We start from the raw sequence: 18,265 nt of genomic DNA on the forward strand, positions 1-18,265 counted from the left end.
TTGCAAATTCTGCAACATCTGATGCTGAACGAAAAACCAAGCTGACCACAGTTTGCTGTAGATATGCTGCAGCATATTGATATGGATGCCAGCTTCCTGGAAAGATGTTTATTCTCTGAGGAGGCAACCTTTCATCTATCAGGAAGGGTTAATAGGCATAACGTCTGGAATTGGAGTTTGCAAAACCGAAACGTTGTTGTTGCACATGTTCGTGATAGCCCTAAACTAAAAGTCTGGTGCAGGATAATGCACGAAAGGATTGTTGGATCGTTCTTCCTTGCGGAACAAACAGTGAATGGGTCAGGGTATCTGGACATGTTGGAGCAGTTTGTGTACCCTCAGATGGAAGACTTGCAACCCAACATCATTTTTCGACAAGATGGAGTTCCGCCGCATTGGTCGATGGCTGTTTGCAAGTTCCTGGATAGGAAATTTCCCAATCGTTGGCTCAGACGCAGAGGACCCATTGCCTGGCCACCACGTTCACCCGACATTTTGCCGCTTGATATCTGCATGTGGAGATTCATGAAGGATCGCATGTATGCGACCAAAGTGGATGATATTCCTACGTTGTGACATCATATCACTAATGCGATTGCAACAATAACAGAGGAAATGTTACAAAGAACTTGGCAAGAAATTGATTATAGACTCGGTACTCTTTGTGCTACAACAGGTTCACATGTAGAGGTGTATTGATGATAAAGAAATAAATTCTATGAGATGCTCTACAATGTGGTGCATTTTTCATTTTCATGTCTCAAAAACCCTGCACATCACAGTTAGTAGTGAAAAGTGACATGGGTGGAAGTGTACAAAGAAAAAGTGAGAGGCAGGACACCAAATGATGTCACTTGTGCAAAGAAATATTCTCTAATCAGCCCTGGAGATGGCTGTACACAATCTGTATAGGGAAGTAGTAGTGTGGACAACAGAGAGAGGGGAAAGTTAAGGTGAGGCAGCGGGATTCAGTATAGTTGAGGTTTAGGCCAGGAGAATTGCAAGAGTGCAGCATACGCTGGAGAGACAGTTTCCATCTGTGTAGTTCAGAGAAACTTGAGTTTGAAGGAAGTATATACATGGCCTGGAACCTCCATTATTGTTACAGGTATGGAATGATTTGCATAAGATAAATTAGCAAGGAGAGCATAAGATAAATTAGCAAAGAGAGCAGCAACATTATGTCTATGGAGCAGTGATCACAACAACAAAAACAGGTGTTCTGATGATCTTATTCTACAGTTTCTAAACTTAACATAATGGAAAGTCCAAGATCGAATAACAACTATATGGAAAGGATAGACAGTTGCTCACCACATAAAAGCGGTGCTGAGCGATAAGCAGGCACACAGAATGCTGAAAATATTTAATCTTTTGGATACAGTCCTTCTTCTGAAGGAGAAAACCCACACAGATTCACACAAGCATAACTCACACACGTACAGCCTATGCTTCCAGGTGCTAAGGCCTGACTGCTGAATCAGGCATTAGCGCCTCAAGATAGAGGCCATGCGTGTGAGAGTTGTGCTTTTCTTTCTTTCTTTTTTTTCTTCTTCTTCTGCAACTCAAAACCTCTTCTAGGAGGTGGGTGGCAATCTATTCTCTCCAATGGTTTGTTAAACATTACACAAAAAAGTTCACTGCCACTGCTAGTCAACTGATCTGTGCCTGCTTTGTTCAATTTATCTGAGCCTGCAGTTAGTGTTTCTAATCAATTTTGGGGTGTATTACTCATACTGCATGTTAGTTGTATCCTGGTATTCTCATAATATTTTCTTATTTATTGAACAATTGAAAAATCCAGGATGGAATAATGGCAATATTATGAAAAGGATAATTGCCACTCACCATATGGTGGAGATCTGTTGAGTCGCATATAGGCACAACAAAGAGACTGTCAAACCAAGCTTTTGGTCTAACACGCCTTCATCAGAATTAGACAAAAGACACACACACACACACTCATGCAAATGCAACTCGCACGCATGCACGCACGCACACACACACACACACACACACACACACACACACACACACACACACACGGCCAGTCTCTGGCTACTAAGGCAACGAGTCTGGCCTTGGCAGCTAGAGACTGGTCACGTGTGTGAGTTGGGTTTGTGTGAGTGTGTGTACATGTATGTTGTCTAGTACTGATGAAGTCCTGTTTGGTCGAAAGCTTTGTTTGACAGTCTTTTTGTTATGCCTATCTGCAACTCAGCATATCTGCTGTATGGTGAATAGTAATTATCATTTCCATAATATTTCATATTTGTGGCTTATTCCGTTGTTAAAAAGCTTACTTTGTGTGTATGGAATCTTTAAAATCTGTTTAGTGTGTATCTAAAACTACCTTACCTTAACAGTTCGTGTGTTGCAGGATGATTGGATCTGCTGTGCATAGTTTTGCTGGTTGCTATGGGTTTGATGATTTTTGTTTTCTACTGTGAGATCTACAGAGTTCAGTTTTTTACTGTTTCACATGTGAATGGGTGTTTGGATGGGCCATGTTGGTGATAGTATAACATTTCACACACGTAATTCATCTGTGAGACAAATATGTTATCAACATAGTTGTACCTAAAAATTATGAGGCATCTATAAAAATGGTGGATTAAATGACTGACACCAGCAGAATAAAAACACACAGTTCAATACAATAAACTGGAAATCATGTTGTTTAATGGATAACTGTAGAACACTGCGAACAAGCAAGAGCAGAACAAGCAAGGGTAAAGTTTAAGTGAACGCTGCTACAACTACGCAACAGAATAAAGATGTGACACATTATTTTGAACAGTTTTTTGTCATAATCTACAAAAACACACAACTGTCTGACAGCAACAGATTCCCAAGAGAGAGAGGGAAAAAGGTGGGTCAAGAAGCCTAAAAATCTCATCTCACAATGGTTAGAATAGTCCCATCATACCATTATGCTCATGTTTCTTTCCCAAGCAAATGTTTACTGATGCTGCAATTTTAAGTCCAATTTTGCAATATAAGTACTATCTGCGAATAGTTGTGTTGCAAATGGCATGCTGCATTAACTGTAGATCAGTGGTTTAATTGTGTAAACAGTCCCAGAAAAATTAAGTGTAATGTAATGGCAATACAGAATTAGATATAAATATAAACAGCAGTAATAATATAACGTTCACATATTCCAAGTACACATAATTTGCATCACTTATATTTTCCAAAAAAGTAAATAAACAGCCATGAAGAATGGCACAAAAGAGAATAGAAGTGTTTGGGGATTGGGGAAGAGAAATGAAAGAGGAAGCAGTCTGGTAGAATTTTGCACAGAGCATAACTTAATCATAGCTAACACTTGGTTCAAGAATCATAAAAGAAGGTTGTATACATGGAAGAATCCTGGAGATACTAGAAGGTATCAGATAGATTATATAATGGTAAGACAGAGATTTAGGAACCTGGTTTTAAATTGTAAGACATTTCCAGGGGCAGATGTGGACTCTGACCACACTCTATTGGTTATGAACTGTAGATTAAAACTGAAGAAACTGCAAAAAGGTGGGAATTTAAGGAGATGGGACCTGGATAAACTGACTAAACCAGAGGTTGTACAGAGTTTCAAGGAGAGCATAAGGGAACAATTGACAGGAATGGGGGAAAGAAATACAGTAGAAGAAGAATGGGTAGCTCTGAGGGATGAAGTAGTGAAGGCAGCAGAGGATCAAGTAGGTAAAAAGACGAGGACTGGTAGAAATACTTGGGTAACAGAAGACATATTGAATTTAATTGATGAAAGGAGAAAATATAAAAACGCAGTAAATGAAGCAGGCAAAAGGGAATACAAACATCTCAAAAATGAGATCGACAGGAAGTGCAAAATGGCTAAGCAGGGATGGCTAGAGGACAAATGTAAGGATGTAGAGGCTTATCTCACTAGGGGTAAGATAGATACTGCCTACAGGAAAATTAAAGAGACCTTTGGAGAAAAGAGAGCCACTTGTATGAATATCAAGAGCTCAGATGGAAACCCAGTTCTAAGCAAAGAATGGAACGCAGAAAGGTGGAAGGAGTATATAGAGGGTCTATACAAGGGCGATTTACTTGAGGACAATATTATGGAAATGGAAGAGGATGTAGATGAAGATGAAATGGGGGATACGATACTGTGTGAAGAGTTTGACAGTGCACTGAAAGACATGGACGAAAAATAGTTTGGACAAGAAGAGAATAGAAGCTTTTGAAATGTGGTGCTACAGAAGAATGCTGAAGATTAGGTGGGTAGATCACGTAACTAATGAGGAAGTATTGAATAGAATTGGGGAGAAGAGGAGTTTGTGGCACAACTTGACAAGAAGAAGGGACCGGTTGGTAGGACATGTTCTGAGGCATCAAGGGATCACAAATTTAGCATTGGAGGGCAGCGTGGAGGGTAAAAATCGTAGAGGGAGACCAAGAGATGAATACACTAAGCAGATTCAGAAGGATGTAGGTTGCAGTAAGTACTGGGAGATGAAGAAGCTTGCACAGGATAGAGTAGCATGGAGAGCTGCATCAAACCAGTCTCAGGACTGAAAACAACAACAACAACAACAACAACAACAACAAGCAGGTGCTGTTAATTATGCTACTGTATATGAAGCATGGACATAGAGGTTAAAAACATCCATGATGACTGGTCCATTTCCAAGTCATGAATAAAATTGCACAAAGGAGCAATGATTATGAATCACCACTTTGTCTGTGATTCATAACGTTTCAGACTCAGTTGCAACAACTTCTGTACCAGAAGCCCTTAAGAAGCAAGTCACTAATATAACTTATGATAGTATTCTAAAGAATATATTTATCAATGTTACAGCTTCCATTATACTTCATTTTGATAACAAGAAATTCAGAATTTAAAAAAGATGGATGAAAGGGAATTCCATATCACCATAGTTATTCACGGCTATCTTAAAGAAAGGTTTAAAATCCTGCAACTGGGAAAATGAAGAAGAAATATACACAGACTAGGCAAACTGCATATGTGTCCGCACATTTACCCTATGTAAAGCTCTATTATCACATTCATCCTTTGATTTTGCAATTTTCTTATTCTGTATCATGCTTTTGTTTAATTTGGGATAGAAATTAATACTGAAAGCTCTAGCATATAAACTGCTCACAACTGTTAACTATTATGTGTAATATTAAAGTTTCTTTTTATAAATCACTGAAAATTTACTAATGTCCAAAAAATGGAACTTACCTTTTTTTGCCCTAATTTTGCATTGCCTGTCACTGATTTACCAGAAACTGCACACTCTATGCAGCTTACAATAATTTTTACTGCTGGCAGGTTGCCAGTGTCATTCTGCACCATTCCAAGTCTGGACATTTCGGGCCAATTTCTCAGCTCATCGCAATTATCCCATAATGCATCCACCAGGCATCTGGCATGATCAGGATACTGTAAAAACAGGAAGAAACAAGAGTTATAATATAATTGCAACTGTTGTTTTAAAAGGCAAAAGCCTATTAACCACTTTCAGTCAATTAACAAATACTTAAAACACCTGACAGATCCTGTGACAGCTGACTGTCATGTAACGACTAATGATGATTTTGTGTTTGGACACACAACAGATGGGTAATTAATGCCTTTAATTATTTTTACTATTTGACTAGTGCAGGTAACAAACTTTAAAAAGGAAAATTCACTCAAGAAAGCTATAAAACTGGAAAGGAACATAATAACTAGCCATCACTTAACTTCAGGAGATGAAGTTCAAGTATTGCTAACAGACTCACTTAAAAGTGGAAAAAAAATCCTTTCTTTCTTCTCACCCTCAAAAAAGACGTGATCCCTATCATCCTGGGGATTGAGTGAAACCTCCATCCTTTTTCTAACTTTCCTCAGTCCATTTTTGCACTTTTATTATTATTTTATTACTATTATTATTATTGTTTGTCTATCAATAGCACTGGAATTTCATCTCCTGAAGGTAAGTTTTAGCCACCAATTCAACTTCTTTGTAACGATATCCATTTTCATGTGCACATATTAAATAAAAACTTTAAAAAGAAAAATCCACACAAGAAAGCTATAAAACTGAAAAGAGGTATAATAACCGGCCATCATTTAAATGTAATTTCTGTTAAAACTTATCAACCATGGCAGATGGTTAAAGCCAAAAGCTTAAAACATTTATTTAGTTCTATAAAAAACTGAGAAACTAATAAATTTTGAGTCTGAACTGCATGCCTTCAAGAGGTGGAATATATCGTACTACCAATACACACGAATAAAAGTAGGAGTAAAAGGAACACACTGCTTAGCTTTTGCAAGTAACACACACCAAAAAAAGTTTTGCATCACCTCGATTCCGAGAGTTCCAGAACCTGTACAGAAACTTGGAACAGAGATCAACACAAACATCATTTCCACCCTTTTTATTGCTCATGAAAACCACACATTGCATGTTGTACCACCATACAGCGAGACCTTCAGGGGTGGTGGTCCAGATTGCTGTACACACCAGTACCTCTGATACCCAGTATCACGTCCTCTTGCATTGATGCATGCCTGTATTCATCGTGGCATACTATCCACAAGTGCATCAAGGCACTGTTGGTCCAGATTGTCCCACTCCTCAACGGCAATTCGGCGTAGATCCCTCAGAGTGGTTGGTGGGTCACTTTGTCCATAAAGAACACTTTTTAATCTATCTCAGGGATGTTTGATAGGGTTCATATCTGGAGAACATGCTGGCCACTCTAAGCTAGCAGTGTCATTATCCTGAAGGAAGTCATTCACAAGATGTGCACAACAGAGTCGCAAATTGTAGTCCATGAAGACGAATGCCTCGCCAATATGCTGCCAATATGGTTCGATTATCGGTCAGAGCATGGCATTCATGTATCATATAGAGATTATGGCGCCTTCCATGACCACCAGCAGTGTATGTCGGCCCCACATAATGCCACCCCAAAACAGTAGGGAACCTCCAACTTGCTGCACTCACTGGACAGTGCGTCTAAGGCGTTCAGCCTAACTGGGTTGTCTCGTAACACATCTCCGATAGTTGTCTGGTTAAAGGCATATGTGACACTCATTGGTGAAGAGAACGTGATGCCAATCCTGAGCGATCCATTCGGCATGTTGTTGGGCCCAACTGTACCACTCTGCATGGTGTCATGGTTGCAAAGACGGACCTCGCCACAGATGTTGGGTGTGAAGTCGTGCATCATGCAGCCTATTGTGCACAGTTTTAGTCATAACACGACGTCCAGTGGCTGCACGAAAAGCATTATCCCACATGGTGGCGCTGCTGTCACGGTGCCTCCGAGCCATGATGCAGTGCCTCAAGAATTTTGACACCAGTTCTAGAGCCTCGGCTTTCCACTGTCTTGAACACCCGATATTTTATGTACAAGAGTGAGAGATGGGAGAGTGTCTATCTCACGCTGGTTTTCTGTTCGCGCAGGGTGGACGTGTATCAAGAGAATGCTACAATGTGGACAGTTGATCGATGCGGGCAAGTGGTTGCCACATTCGCCACAGAAGCTACATGCCCAGCACAAGGAGCAAGTGCGCCTTACTCTGTAACAGTGCTACGTCAGTCATTATTGTGAACAGTTGAATTGTGTTAGAAGAAAAGAAAAAGACACTTACTTACTTACTCTCTTGAGAGAGTGATGGTGAGCTTGCAAGAACTTTGAGGGATGTCTGGAACTGAATTTATTGTAAAAGTACTTTATAGTTCTGATGGTCCGCGAGTCATTGGGCTTACGAAACATTGTTTATATATGTGAAAACTATTATGTGGTGTTCTGTCTGTGGAAGTGAAAATATAGTGGAATTGATTTAAAAGTATCTTGAGCGTATGGAATCATTTTGAGAGTAGAGAAAATTCCTCCAAACAGCATTATACCGTTGGAGAAGAAGTTGGGGAGATAGACGCAGCCGGCTATCCTGAAAAGAAGATCGGCAAAGCACCTCCAAGCAAGTCCATCGATGAATGGGACATGTGAGTCTTGCATACCAGCATCACACGGCTTCCTATAATCACTGGAAACTGCCAGAATATGGCGACCGATGTGATCAGGACTCGAAAAGGAGGAATTTTTTAAATAAATTGAGACAATAAGATATTGAGGTTGCCATAGCAACCAATAATAACAAAACTGAGAAATTGTTCCAGAGAATTGGGTGCGGCCCAAATAGAAAAAGGGGTGAATGATTTAATAAATACCACACGAAAGAAGATGAAGAAAATACTTCGGATAAGAAGATTTGGGTGTGGGGAGGAAGCAAGTCTCACACACGCAGTACCAGCCACCGACGTTGGTGCAGTAACCAGGTGACGCCGACGCAGTAACCCGCCACTGTTGCTGACTGCAACAGCTGCCATTCACCGTTGCTAACTTCGCGTCCGCTCGCCGATGCTGCAACCAACGCTCAACGCTGCTGGCGCCTGTGCTTCTCAGCAGTGCCTGCTCGGCGATGTCCAGTGTGCTAGCCACTGTGCCACCTCGCTCGGTAAATTTTAAGGAAAAACTGACAACTTCAGACACCCTAAATATAAGTAGTCTGGAGAAACAGATAGAGGAAATGACAGACAGAAAACTTGCTGCGAGGGTAACCTCTGACAACTTGTCTACAACTCTCTCTTATGAACTCGATGACACTAAGAAAAATGTCGATGAGTTATGGAAAGAATTCAAGCTTATGCAGGATAGAGTAAGTAACTGGGTTTTTCATCTTGGGCCGACTTTCAGAGAAGGTTTAAAGTGAAATATTGTCTGCAACAGTACTTTCTTGAGGTAGGAAAACTGAAACGGTACCTTTCCGACAATGGACCACAGTTTACTAGTAACAAGTTTAAGGAATTTCTAGCGTGGGAAAATATTCATCGAATATTAATCTCCAACTATAATCCATCTTCTAACCCACGTGAAAGGGTTATGAAAGAAATTGGGAAGTTATATCACACATACTGCCGTGAAAAACATACATCATGGGCAACGAAAATGATAAGATTTTGAGCTTATTTTAAATGAGTTACCACATTTATCAATAGGCTTAGCACCTTTGAAGGTAACAGGTAAACCCTTTGTTGGAGAATCCCTTATTAAATGTTTTGTATCGCCTGAGCAACCTGAAGACGACTTCCAACTTAAACAGGAGATAGTCTGTAAGAACATACTTGACAGAGCACAACAACGAGTGGGCAAATATAACGAGAAGGCTATCGAACCCCAATATAAGGTTGATGATTTAGTTCATCTTCAGAGCTCGGCCTTAAAGAAAGAAAGACATAAATTTTTTCGGAAGTATGATGGACCTTTCCAAGTACAAACAATAATTCATCCTAAGACACTATTTTTAGTATAGTCTATACATGGATCAGAAAAGGGAAAGTACAACATAAAAGACCTAAAGTTCTATACACCCCAAGGACGTTAACGTTCTGTGTTAGCGGGCGGAGTGACGACTGTCAGATCCCGATTTGTGTTTGGTATTACTTCCATATTTGTTTTCCTACCCCGAATTCTCTTCAAATCTTAAACTATCTACATCTACATCTACATAGATACTCTGCAAATCACATTTAAGCGTCTGGCAGAGGGTTCATCGAACCACCTTCACAATTCTCTATTATTCCAATCTCTGTATTCTATTCTCAAATTCTTATACTGTCGTATAGTTTAGTTACTCCTGCATACTCATCTTGACGTGTCGGACAAGCAAGATTTGCCACAAATCAGTGATCTCGTCATTATACAAAGTCTTGCTTGTTTTACGGACACTGTGATTCCCCGTTATATAATCGCCTTAATGGATTTTGTTGTTATATCGAGTCAGGACTGAATCATATGGTAATGTCTCATAATATGTAAGTCAACCGCATGAGAAGAGTTTCCTGTCTTTAGGGCTATCTTCTTTCACTTCTTCGATCTTAACAACCATTTCTATTTTTTCATTTCTTACTTTCCTATTGAGTATCGGTCTATCTCTCCCTCTTTCCATTTGTATACACTTCTATCGCTGAAGTCCTTCTCAATTTCTGTGGTTTCCTATAATCTTTAACTTATTTTACATAAGTAGGCCGAAGAATCAGGCTACACAACTACCTGTATGCATACAAAAAAAGAAACACAAAGACACGAACAGGAAAAGTACAATCTGAGATACTGTGAGAACCGTCAAGTGTTGTAGGGAGAAGTATGTGCACGTAAGGAAGTATGCGCACATTGTTAGTTACTGTGACAGTTCCACATCGCATATAGGCATGTACAGGGATATGCTTGTATAAGTAAGAACTATGAGGATTAATGTTTATTATGATGGTATTACTTTGGTATGTGTACATTGGAGAAGGAGGTACACATTGTGGTTCATTATGAACATGCTACATTGTATGTATTACTATAAAGTACAATAGAATATACATCACGCACAACTAAGAAGGAAGTGTGAGTAATTACATACAGCAAGCCAGAGGAGAATGGATCGTGATAATCATTCAAGGAATGTCAGTCTAATAACTATTCTGACGACTTGAAGGATAGTGGGACAAGTATAGCATAAGTAAGAATATTATATATTTAAATCTACATATATATGTGTGGTGTCCATTGGAAGTGTAGGAATGGAAATGTAATGGAGAACTCTAGGATATGAAGCGAAGTATTGAGAAGCACGAGTGGAGAGTGAGGTGGATTTTAACATTTCCAAGTAGTTTTGAGTTATAGTATAGATAAAGAGGTATACTAGGGCAATGAACTATGAAGGCAACTCAAGAAGGAAAAGGAGGGTGCACTTGAAGGCAACTCAAGAAGGAGAAGGAGGGTGCACTGAGCATTTATTGGATGGAAAAGGGCAGGTAGGCAGACCCAAGTAGGGTTGACCTATACTGTGCGGGCAGGGGCACCAAGAAGGGAATTGACATGTACCATAGTAAAATAGGAATTTAAAGGGGCATACCTCCTGAAATGGAAGGAGGAAGTGCATTCATAGGGTCAACCCGTAGGTAAGGTATAGGTACTATGCCTAAAGGAAAAAGGACAGTATTGTGACAGAGGTCACACATTTTATAGAGATTGTTCTGGTAAGTTTGGATTCTCTATTCCACTCGCATTGTTATGTTTTATGTGAATTCACAAGTGTTGAAAAGAGCATTTTCATTTGCCCAGAGTTCCTTCAGACTACAAGCTATTGTACGGAATGATACATTTAATTACTAAAGAAAAAAATAGTTTAGGGAATTATATTAAAGAATGTTGTAATCAAATGTCTATGACAGCTGGAGTTTGGGACTGGGAATCAGAAGTGCTGTCCACACAATCCCTAGATATAAAAGTATGAACTTCAACATTAGGTGAGATGCTCAGATAGTATCAAAACCAAAAAAAGAACGGCATGTATTAAATACACGATCGCCAGAAAAAAAAAGTTGTATAAACTGAATGAAATGTAAATTATCGTTATGTGAATATGATCTTTATGTTCATAATGAACATGTATAAAATATCACGTGTTCGAGCTAAGGGGAGGGATATGTAGTGCCTCGAGAAATTAGACGACAGTTCTAGAGACCCTCGGCTTTCCACCGTCTCAAACACCCGATATTTTACGTACAAGAGTGAGAGACGGGAGAGTGTCTATCTCGCACCAATTTTCTGTGTTGCAGGGTGGACATGTATCAAGAGAATGCTACATGTGGACAGTTGATCAACGTGGGCAAGTGGCTGCCACACTCACCACAGAAGCTACGTCCAGCACAAGGAGCAAGCGCGCCTTACTCTGTGACAGTGCTGCGTCAGTCATTATTGTGAACAGTTGAATCATGTTAGAAGGAAAGAAAAAGACACTTACTTACTTACTCTCTTGAGAGAGTGATAGTGGGCTTGCAAGAACATTGAGAGATGTCCAGAACTGAATTTATTGTAAAAATACTCAATAGTTCTGACGGTCCGCGAGTCACTGGGCTTACGAAATATTGTTTATTTATGTGAAAACTATTATGTGGTGTTCCGTTTGTGGAAGTGAAAATATAGTGGGATTGATTTAAAAATATCTTGAGTGTATTGACGTCTAGGCATGGTTGAACTACAGACAACACGAGCTGTGTACCTCCTTCCTGGTGGAATGACTGGAACTGATCGGCTGTCAGGCCCCCTCCATCTAATAGGTACTGCTCAATCACGGTTGTTTACATCTTTGGGCGGGTTTAGTGACATCTCTGAACAGTCGAAGGGACTGTGTCTGTGATACAATATCCATAGTCAACATCTATCTTCAAGAGTTCTGGGAACCAGGGTGATGCAAAACTTTTTTTGATGTGTCTGGTTTCTTCTCCAGCAAAGAAAAGGACTATGCTGTGGAAAGTTAAAAAAGAAGTCCAGGTTACTCAGTATTCAGATCTCACAATGAGAGAAATCCACCTGTAGTGAGGATGAGGGAAGACAAAGATTAAAGGAGAGAGAATAGCTCAGAGACTGTAGACTGGTAAGCATTGTGCCAGCTTCAATCCAAAGCTGATAGGAACATAATAAGAAGCAAAAATAAATGAAGGGGATGAGTGATGAATAGTGCAAAAATATGAACGTATGGTGTCTGTTCTTCCAGACATGTCTGAAAGAACAGACATCAGGCAGAATCTGCAGCTGTGAAACACTACATGTAAATTAAAGGAGTATCACTGCTGTCACATGCGACATTACATGGAATGAGCAGAGGTGAGCAAAAATGTGTACTGGACCAGGATTCGAACCCAGGATCTCCTGCTTACTAGGTAGATGAATTAACCACTGCACCATCCGAGACATGGTGTTATTGCAGCTGCATGGACTATCTTGCTACGCCTCACAACCAATCCGCATTCCCTCCAAGCGCCACCTATATCCAGTCCCTGTCCAGAGACATACTGTTCGCTACTCTGAGATTCCCACAGGATGTTGGGCATATCTGTGCACCCACACTGAAGAAGGTGAATTCATTGCTGAACTAGGCATATCAATTATATGAACGCATGTTGAGTCAATGGAACAGGGACTGCAGACAGGGTGCTAGGTGGATATGTGGATCAGCCGTAAGGTGTGCAGAGATAGTCCGTGCAGTTGTGATAATGCTGTGTCCCTGATGGTGCAGTGGTTAACACACCTGCCTAGTAAGCAGGAGATCCTGGTTTCAAATCCCGGTCCACTACACATTTTTGCACATTGCTGCTGATTCCGCATAATGTCCCGCTGCAGCTGACAGCAGTTATCCCCTTAATTTCCATACAGAGCAAAAATTAAAAAGGATAATGAAAAAAAAAGAGGACGGATGGGATGTATTAATCGAGATTTAACTTCAGGAGGGTGTCAGGATGCAACAAGGATGTGTTGGAGGGATGTCCTTATCTTTGGAGTTCAGGGAAACAAGTACTGGAGCCATGTGATGTAGCAAGCACTCAGGCCCTTGAGGTATGCTAAACACCTTTTTCAGCAACTACTGTTAGTCCTCCAAGTGCGCCAGTTCTTCTATGACCATTTCATGCATTCAACCAGTCTATTAATGGTCATACCTATATAAAACACTCTGCAGTGGACACAAGTTAGCTGATAAACACCATATTTTGTTTCACAAGATGGTATACCTTTGTAAGATTAACCACTGATGGGGCCAGAGTATGTGGTGATGAGTAGGCCCATGCGGCAGGCTTTGGTGAGGGAGATTACACAGGTAGAAACCTAAGGGAAGGATAGTGGCTTGGGAATGTGATAGGTTTGACTAGGATGTTATGAAGGTTAAGACAACAAAGGATTGCAGCAGTGTGTGGTGTGGGAAGGAAATCAGTAAGAGACAATGCATTTCACTTGAAAAAGTCATAGCCTTAGTGGAATAAAATATTAAGGTATTCAGGGACTGGATGGTACTGGGTGGTTGGGGGGAGGGGCGTGCTACTGAGTTTTTCTGAAGTAGAAACTACATTAGTAGGAGAGAAGGATACTGTCTGGTAGAACAAAAAAAGGTGGCGGAATAAATGCAATTAAAACTTTTGCTCTTTGGGGGATAAAAAAAGATTCCCGAGATTAGGAATGAGGATGCAGCAACCACAGACATGAAACTTCCTGGCAGATTAAAACTGTGTGCCAGACCAAGACTCGAACTCGGGACCTTTGCTTTTCATGGGCAAGTGCTCTACCATCTGAGCTACCCAAGCACAACTCACAACCCATCCTCATAGCTTTACTTCTGCCCTCCAGTTTCGAAGGTAGGAGACGAGGTACTGGTGGAAGTAAAGCTATGAGGGTGGGTTGTGAGTTGTGCTTGGGTAGCTCAGATGGCAGAGCTCTTGCCTGTGAATGGCAAAGGTCCCGAGTTCGAGCCTCAGTCCAGCACACAGTTTTAATCTGCCAAGCGCACACTCCGCTGCAGAGTGAAGATTTCATTCTGCTAACCATAGACACATTTCACTGCCAGAAATGCCTGGAAAATTCTTCTTAAAAAGTGTATATGTTTTAATGAGAGAGGAGGTTGAGGATAAATTACAACAAGGTTAGTGAAAATTCTTATTAATTACATTCAAACTCTGATCTTTACAATCATGATGGCTACCCAAAAGCTATTTTTAAAAAAATGAGGCATATCATGCCACCTTTTGGAACTGAGCTCTTGTACCCTCTACAGGAATATACAATCAGGTCAGCTTTATACAGATACACAAAATGCCTGTATAAAAAGTGCAGGAATTATCTGGACAAGAGAAATCAGAAATCAGCTGAACTCATTATTACAAGACAAATCTGAAGTTGACCCCCCCCCCCCTCTCTCTCTCTCTCTCTCTCTCTCTCTCTCTCTCTCTCTCTCACACACACACACACACACACACACACACACACACACACACACGCACACACACACAAACAAACAAGTAATCCCTTGAGTGAGAGGTCGCAAAAAGCCAATGATGTTTATGGAATTTGGTGCCCCACACACTGTCTACCACACAACCTCAATATTGGCTGCTAATGGCAACAGGGAATGGGACTGGAGGTATCCAATGGTGAGCAAAGCAAGAGACCACAGCAGAATGTAGTTGAACTGCTTAGTCGACATTAAGTCACAACAGTGTTAGTGGTGTTGATACAAAGCAGAGCAATGGCAATGATAAACAAAGCAAACATTGCATTATATCTACAACAACAGCTGCTGAAGTTGACATTTCATGAGAACGCAACCCAAGAAATTTCGCAGAGTGAGAATGCAGTGGCAGATGAAATATTAGCTTATCTGCAAGATGAGTTAGTGGAATGTGAGGTGTCGTACGCACTCAACTGTGCGGACAATGTACATGAGGAGTACAATGATGACATTGTATGCTTAACAAGTGGAAGTGATACTGAAACAAGTGTCAACCATGTAGTTCTTCATCCTTGTCAGACAGGAAGCCATAAATCTTGTCTCCTGTGAAACCTAATAAAGGGCAATTATTTTCCTACAAGTGGGTAGTAAACATAATTATGTACATGGAAGATCATGCATAGAATAGTTAAAAAAAATTACGAATATATTTCTAATACGTCTGCAGCATTATGATCATGTAGTGCATAAGAAAAACTACAGATATTCAAGGGAGGGCAAGGCACACTTGTTACAAAACCAGTGTTTGCACATGATCAATACAATTTACAGAATGTGCATGATAGTGACCTACTACATTTATGCACATCAAATTGTGTGCGATATAGAGATGTCAAGGGAAGCAGTGGATAGTTGCATAACTTCATACAATGCTACAGAACTGGAAGACGTAAGATAGTGAAATTTCAAACTAAGTGTCAAATTGATGATGCACAGCAGACTGTGGTATTAGCACAAAATCTGTAGATGAGGTAAACAATTTACATCATTCAGTAACGAATTTGTTCTCAATCCAGACCAGTAAGTATTTGAAGAGGAAATATATATGAAAGGAACCCTGGACATTAGAGGTACCATGAGAGCTGTATCAAGCTCAACTATCAGTGCCTTAACCCATATGTCTACAATTATGCCGACTGCTGATCTGCATGGTAAACTGGCTAGAAAGTTACTGGTTGTCCTGCAAGAAGCTGGAGGTGATCTGCCCCCTATGATTCTTTCTCGTGTGTGGGATCTTGCAAGGGTAATAGTGAATATTTATGACACAGCAAGTGGAAAAATCAGCATAAGAAAATTACAACTGTGGTATAAGCACTGACTCTAGCCAATAGTTGTTCAAAATAACTTGGTTTTGCTTGATTCCTGGTCTGCGTCTAAAAATCATACTCCTTTAGAGCAAACTATCCCTCCTGAAAAGTGTGTGACATTGCAATTCATACTGCCTGCAACCCCTGGACAAATTCAGAATTTGCATGTTTGTATTTTCTGTGCCTATAAAACATATTATCATACTATCCGCAGCTATGCTTATAGGATAGCCAGTTTTACAATAAGCTCCTGCATGGTTTGCAACGCTCAATGAGTTCATGTCTGATCTTGATGGTGTGAAACTTTGTGATCACTCTGGCACACCATTTTTCGTTTGGTGTTCATCATGCACATTAATGGCTTGTTTTGAACATTTCTTGAATGTCAACGATGTCCACCTTGTGACAAGACTGGGGACCAAGACAAGACGGAGAGGCTTCGTCCCTGCCGTAGCCCTGTGGTACCGCACCCCACAACAGGCTACAGCTACAGCACTCACCCCACCGCCGCCCCACACCAAACGTTATTGTGCGGTTCGGTCCCCACTGGACCCCACCCCCCACCTCGAATGTCTCATTCCAGACAAATGTAACCCCAATGTTTGTGTGGTAGAGTAATTATGGTGTACGTATACGTGGAGACAGTGTTTGCGCAGCAATCGCCAACATAGTGTAACTGAGCGGAAAAGGGCATTTGCTGAGGCTGATGGAAAACTGCCTTAAAAGCCATCCACAGGCTGGCCAGCATACCAAATCTTGACACTAATCCACAGGGTGGATTCATGCTGGGGATCGGCACGCCTGTCGCTCAGGAAGCAGTGTGTTAGACTGCATGGCTAGCCAGGCTGACGTGAAGTGTAATACTTAGGTCCCATATAAGTTTGATATCTCAGACACTCACGTTGCCCTCCTGATGCACACAGTGAGTCATTAGCAGCTGTCATAATTAAATACTTTAAAGTGAGCTTTACTAAAGATTCAACTTGTGATCTTGCACTCAAGGGGTTCCTTGTAAGCTATTGAATTTAGTGACTGTGGTTCAAAATGGTCCAAATGGCTCTGGGCACTATGAGACTTAACTTCTGAGGTCATCAGCCCCTAGAACTTAGAACTACTTAAACCTAACTAACCTAAGGACATCACACACATCCATGCCCGAGGCAGGATTCGAACCTGCAACCGTAGCAGTGACTGTGGACTACATTATCTAGTGCCACCAGTGAACAAAACCTACAATATAACATCAACATATATTTGAAAGACTACGAATGAAAAAGAATGGAGGTGAAATTAGGGAACACTAAGTACATAATAATTATTAACAAAGGGAAAGAAAGACATAAGACCACAGTGAACGGAAACCAATCTGTACTGGTAGACAAATTTTAGAGTTCAGGCTAAAAAATTTGTGTGAAAGTGAAGGCAGATGAAGAAATTAGGGAAAAAGTTAGAAAAGCAAGCCATGCACTCAATCCAGTCATCAACAATACTGTAGGCATCAAAAGACATTTGTATGTAGATCTACCTATATCTCAATGATAACTTACAGTCGCACCTTTTTGACTCAATAAATATATGTCTGGAAGTCAAAACAAGATCAGGAGGAACATAATTTAAACACATCTTTCTCTAACAATCTTAGTGCAAAGCCACTGGAGAATAGCATCCATGATCAATTACTGAAATGGTTTAAAGAGTCGGTGAGGCAGCCAGCAGTCATGGCTGCAGGTAGATTATTGATTGATTGGTTGGTTGCAGTTAGTCAACTAAACAGCAAGGTGATCAGTCCCTCAGTCCAGGTGCAGCTCATTTGGAGTTAGTGACATCTGCCAGGAATGTGTTCTGATTATTCAAATACATTGATGCAGTACAACTGAGGCATCTACATAGCTAAACAGCTAACCTGGGGAAAAGTCACCTAGTCCCAGTTGCAGGTTACCTATCTAACAACTTTCAAGGGCAAAAAAATTTGATTTTCAGTATTTTATATAATTATTGCCCATATTTAAAAATTTAAAATGCAGTCATAATCCGTTCATTAACCCTTAACTGCCCAAGTTTTTCAAAATTGGATACTGTACTATATTTT

At 40.5% G+C, this 18,265-nt stretch overlaps 1 protein-coding gene across 1 annotated transcript in view; it reads right to left on the reverse strand.

Annotated features, from left to right (window-relative positions):
* LOC124620186 (cohesin subunit SA-1-like) overlaps positions 1 to 18,265 on the reverse strand; it is a 184,353-nt gene that overhangs the window by 131,575 nt on the left and 34,513 nt on the right. The window contains exon 3 of the mRNA XM_047146856.1: positions 5,225 to 5,425. Coding sequence (XP_047002812.1) covers positions 5,225 to 5,425 — 201 coding nt within the window. The remainder of the gene's footprint in view (positions 1 to 5,224; positions 5,426 to 18,265) is intronic.

The sequence above is a fragment of the Schistocerca americana genome, chromosome 6 (genome assembly GCF_021461395.2).
Source record: "Schistocerca americana isolate TAMUIC-IGC-003095 chromosome 6, iqSchAmer2.1, whole genome shotgun sequence".
Taxonomy (NCBI): Eukaryota; Metazoa; Arthropoda; class Insecta; order Orthoptera; family Acrididae; genus Schistocerca; species Schistocerca americana.